Source organism: Petaurus breviceps, unplaced genomic scaffold, assembly GCF_028583685.1.
Source record: "Petaurus breviceps papuanus isolate PSGF00001 unplaced genomic scaffold, PetGlider_PUasm1.0 103, whole genome shotgun sequence".
Taxonomy (NCBI): Eukaryota; Metazoa; Chordata; class Mammalia; order Diprotodontia; family Petauridae; genus Petaurus; species Petaurus breviceps.
In genome coordinates, this window is record NW_027185588.1 from 6,776,737 (window position 1) to 6,780,695 (window position 3,959).

Consider the following 3,959-nt stretch of genomic DNA (forward strand, 5'->3'; position numbering starts at 1 on the left):
GTTCTAAGGTCCTTCTAAGCTCTGACATCCTGGGTTCTAAGGGCTCTCCCAGCTCTGACATCCTTTGTTCTAAGGGCCCTCCCAGCTCTGACATCCTGGGTTCTAAGGTCCTTCCAAGCTCTGACACTCTGTACCCTCCCAGCTCTGACATCTTGGGTTCTAAGGGCCCTTGGTATTTTATGTTTGAAAGTGCCTTCCAATTTTGATGTTCTATACTTTGCATGTCTAGAGTCCTCATCTCACATGGTGACTTTCTCATCACCACAACCCTCCTTCTTCCTAAAAGCTCCTATGACACTCTGTCCTATACAATAGGACCCTCAAGTGCGTGTCTAGACTCTCAGAGGACTAGGAGGAAGATCCGACCATTACTCTCTATTTCAGTATCTCTCAGGCTTCTCATGGAAAATCTCTCTTCTAACCTGTACACAATGAGGAGTTTCCCCTCCAGCCCTGGGGCCCCCAGCTCCTCTCATTTCACCCTCATGTAAATCTCCAGATCTGCGTGTGGGTTTGCCGGGTCTAGGACGGCTCTTGGTGATCCCCGGAATGAGTGTCCCAGAGAGCACAGGCCTCTCCCTGGCTAAGGTCAGGCTGGCTCGGCAGCCCCTGGTAGGGGGTCTCCAACCCCGCTCCTTGCCTTGGCTTTCCCTGCCCAGCGCTGGATGTCTTTCCTCTCCTGATGGCCCCTGTGCATTCACATCATCTTTGCTCAGAGCATAAGAAGCAGCCTGAGAAGGCCCAGCTCGCCCCTCTCCAGAAAGAGTTTCCCCTCTTAAATGTGACTCTGAGAGTTCAGGGTTCTTCTTCCCTTTTGCCTCTGGGCTGAATTCTATTCTCCATCCTCCTGACGGGTCAAGCTGCCCTACCTCTCCAGAGCTCTTTCTCTTCTTTATTTCTATCTTGAAGCTCTTCCTTCGTTCTCCCTCCCTCTCCCCCAGGAAGATCTCATCCTCCCCAATAACCCAGAGAGTGGAGGAATGTTCTAGGAAGGAGCCTGGCCTGTTGCATAAGAACAGAGGGCAGTCCCTTGACCGTGGCATTTGTATAAACGTCATGCACTTTCTAAAGGTCGTAGGGCTGCCGACCTTGATTTTCATGCTTCTTGGAAGAGTGTGGTCTGGCAGGGAGCCCAGAGGAGATGCCCTGATGGGGCCTTGGCCACCCAAGGGGTGAGGAACGCTGGGGTGCTGGGATCCGTGCCTGGCCGGCTGCCCGAGGCTGCCTTGTGGGGGTGGGCATGGGTGGGTAGGGGCAGAAGCTCTGGGGGAGGAGGGAGCAGGGCCAGGGCCCAGGATACTCACCTCGATGCAGTTCTGGTGTGCGCCGTCCATCACTTTGAGTAGAACTTCTACCTTGTAGGTCTCCCCATCCACCTTGTCCAGGCGGCTCCCGCGGTAGATCTTAGTGAAGGAGCCATGGCCCAGGTTCTCATGCTGGGAGGAGGGAGGGAAATTGAGGGCAAGGCTTGCTTGCCTTGAGTAGGGTGGGGAGATAGGACTCACCTCATAGATCTGGGTTGTGCACTTACCCCCAAGCCTGGGAAGCCATTCCAGTTCCCATTTTCCAGATGAGGAAACCAAGGTTTAGAGTGGGAAGACTTGTAGAAGGTCACTCATCAAGTCAGTGACAGAAGCAGGACTAGAACCCAGAGGCTAAGCCTCCTTTACTAGCCTATCCTCCCCTCTCCCCAACCTTTTCCTCTGCCTTTTTCCATTCCCACCCTTTTCCCTGCTCCCTGTCTCTGTGCTCACCCACTCCAAGCTGTCAGCAGGGATTTTGTGGAACATCATTTGGCTGAGTTGGCGCTGGGGCTGAGGCCAGGCCTGGGCTGGGGTTAAGGCTGGGGATGGGGGTAACTGGCTGCAATCCCTCCTTACTATGATCAGGTTGGACTTTTCTGTGGGTTGGGATTAAAAAGAGGTAAATTTCCATCAGGTTCTCTCCTTTACCCCCAGATTCCAACCTCAGACCTTCATTCTCAGCAGAAGCAAGGGATAGGCTTCACTCACCTTTGGGCCTGGGGGGACAGCAGCTACTGAGGCTCAGGGCAGTCCCATCTACAAGGAGCCCACAGCCGCAGGAGGACATCAGGAGCTGACGCAGGCTGCTGTGGGCCTGGCTGAGGCCGGACAAGAAGAGGTTCCCTGAAAGGTCCCGGTGGATTAAGCAGCCCTTGTAGTCTGGGCCCAGGGGTGTCTGGGAGGGGAGGCAGGAGAAAGGGACTCTCAGTAGGTCTGGCTAGCCAAAAGCGGCCTAGGTGCCCTGGGCCCCAGGAGGTTGAAGTCCTCATTTATGGGAAGGTATCTCTGAGCTTTGTGGCTATTGTTCAGTCATTTCAGTCATGTCTGACTCTTTGTGATCCCATTTGGGGTCTTCTTGGCAAAGATATTGGAGTGGTTTGTCATTTCCTTCTCCAGCTCATTTTACAGAAAAGGAAATTGAGGTAAACAGGGTTAAGTGACTTGTCCAGGGTCACACAGTTGGTAAATTTCTGAGGCTAGATTTGACCTCATGAAGATGAGTCTTCCCGACTCCAGGCCCAGTACCACCCAGGTGCACCACACCACCCAGCTGCCCATGTCTGTGGGTTTAGTGAGCCCAATAAAGCCTGCTCTCTATGCTCCATATGGAATAAGGATATAGGTATAACAAGTCTCCCAGGACCCCAAGCTATAGCTTCCCTGATAGGCAGAGGGAAAGCGTGGGTGCTGACTGTCAGGCCTGACCTGGATACAAACAGTGAGGAGGAAGCTGTCAAAGTCCTGGGGGCTTTGCCGAAGGACATAGGATCCTGGAACTGACCCCCCCATCTTCAGCTTGTTCACAGCAAACTCAGACCTATGGAGACAGAGGCAGAAAAACAGCAGGAGATGGAGAGATTCAGAGACAGGAAGAAGCTCAAAGGTCATCATCATTTCCCTGTCCAGCCCTGGGGGTCTTTGACCTGAAGAGTGTCCAGATCCAGGCCCAGGCCCAACCCTCTGCCTCCCCGTCTCCAGGGCTTCTGCACTCCTTCCAGAATATGACCCTAGGATTTAAAGCTGGAAGCAATTTTAAAGGTCATGTAGTCCAAACCCCTCATTTTACAGATGGGGAAACTGAGGCAAGAAAAGTAGAGATGACTTGTCCAAAGTCACAAAGATACATGAGGTGGGGATGCTGGCCCATATCCTTTAACTCGTGTTTCTTTCCACTCCATCCTATTGTCCACCCCCGGGATCAAATTCAGTGATGCAACTACTACCCTTGGTCACTCTTAGGGAGCCCAGTTCTACAAAGCCCCAGGGCCCTCTCTGGCCCCTTCATTGCCAAGGTCATTGCTCCTCCTTTCCGTGTCCAAAAGAGACTGGGCCCATGGCTGCCTCTAGGCTAGAGGGAGGGTTCTTGGCTCTGGTGGTTTTTGACAGGCTTATCAAATCTCATAAACATCCACAGCCCAAGAAAGGGTCAAGATCTGGGGGAGGGGCTCGGTAGCTGTTTCTCACGTGATGGGACCGTGGCATTGGTTCTCAATGTTTTCCAAGAGCTGGGGAGGAGCCACCTCTTTGCAGAAGTAGTGATGGGCATCAGTGGTGAGTCGATAGTAGCCATCAACCAGAGAGATAAAGGACAGCGCCTCCCTTAGAGTTGGAAATTCAACTTCCTACAAATATAGAATGTCAGAGGTAGAAAAGATCTCAGAAACTAGAATGTCAGAGCTAGGAGTGCCCTTAGAACATGGGATGTCAGAACTGGGAGGACCCTTAGAACACAGGATGGCAGAAGTGGGAGGATGCTTAGAACACAGAATGGCAGAACTGGGAGGACTCTTAGAACACAGAGTGTCAGAGCTGGGAGGGCCCTTAGAACACAGGATGGCAGAACTGGGAGGACCCTTAGAACACAGGATGGCAGAACTGGGAGGACTCTTAGAACACAGAGTGTCAGAGCTGGGAGGGCCCTTAGAACACAGGATG

At 52.7% G+C, this 3,959-nt stretch overlaps 2 protein-coding genes across 2 annotated transcripts in view; one reads left to right on the forward strand and one right to left on the reverse strand.

Moving 5' to 3' along the window:
* The window catches only part of RPL18A (ribosomal protein L18a), a 95,510-nt gene that overhangs the window by 48,418 nt on the left and 43,133 nt on the right, over positions 1–3,959 (forward strand). The window lies entirely within an intron of this gene.
* The window catches only part of JAK3 (Janus kinase 3), a 38,324-nt gene that overhangs the window by 15,661 nt on the left and 18,704 nt on the right, over positions 1–3,959 (reverse strand). Inside the window, exons 8-12 of the mRNA XM_069104888.1 lie at positions 3,489–3,646; positions 2,730–2,841; positions 2,013–2,199; positions 1,755–1,900; positions 1,305–1,436 (exon numbers count right to left, since the gene is read on the reverse strand). Coding sequence (XP_068960989.1) covers positions 1,305–1,436; positions 1,755–1,900; positions 2,013–2,199; positions 2,730–2,841; positions 3,489–3,646 — 735 coding nt within the window. The remainder of the gene's footprint in view (positions 1–1,304; positions 1,437–1,754; positions 1,901–2,012; positions 2,200–2,729; positions 2,842–3,488; positions 3,647–3,959) is intronic.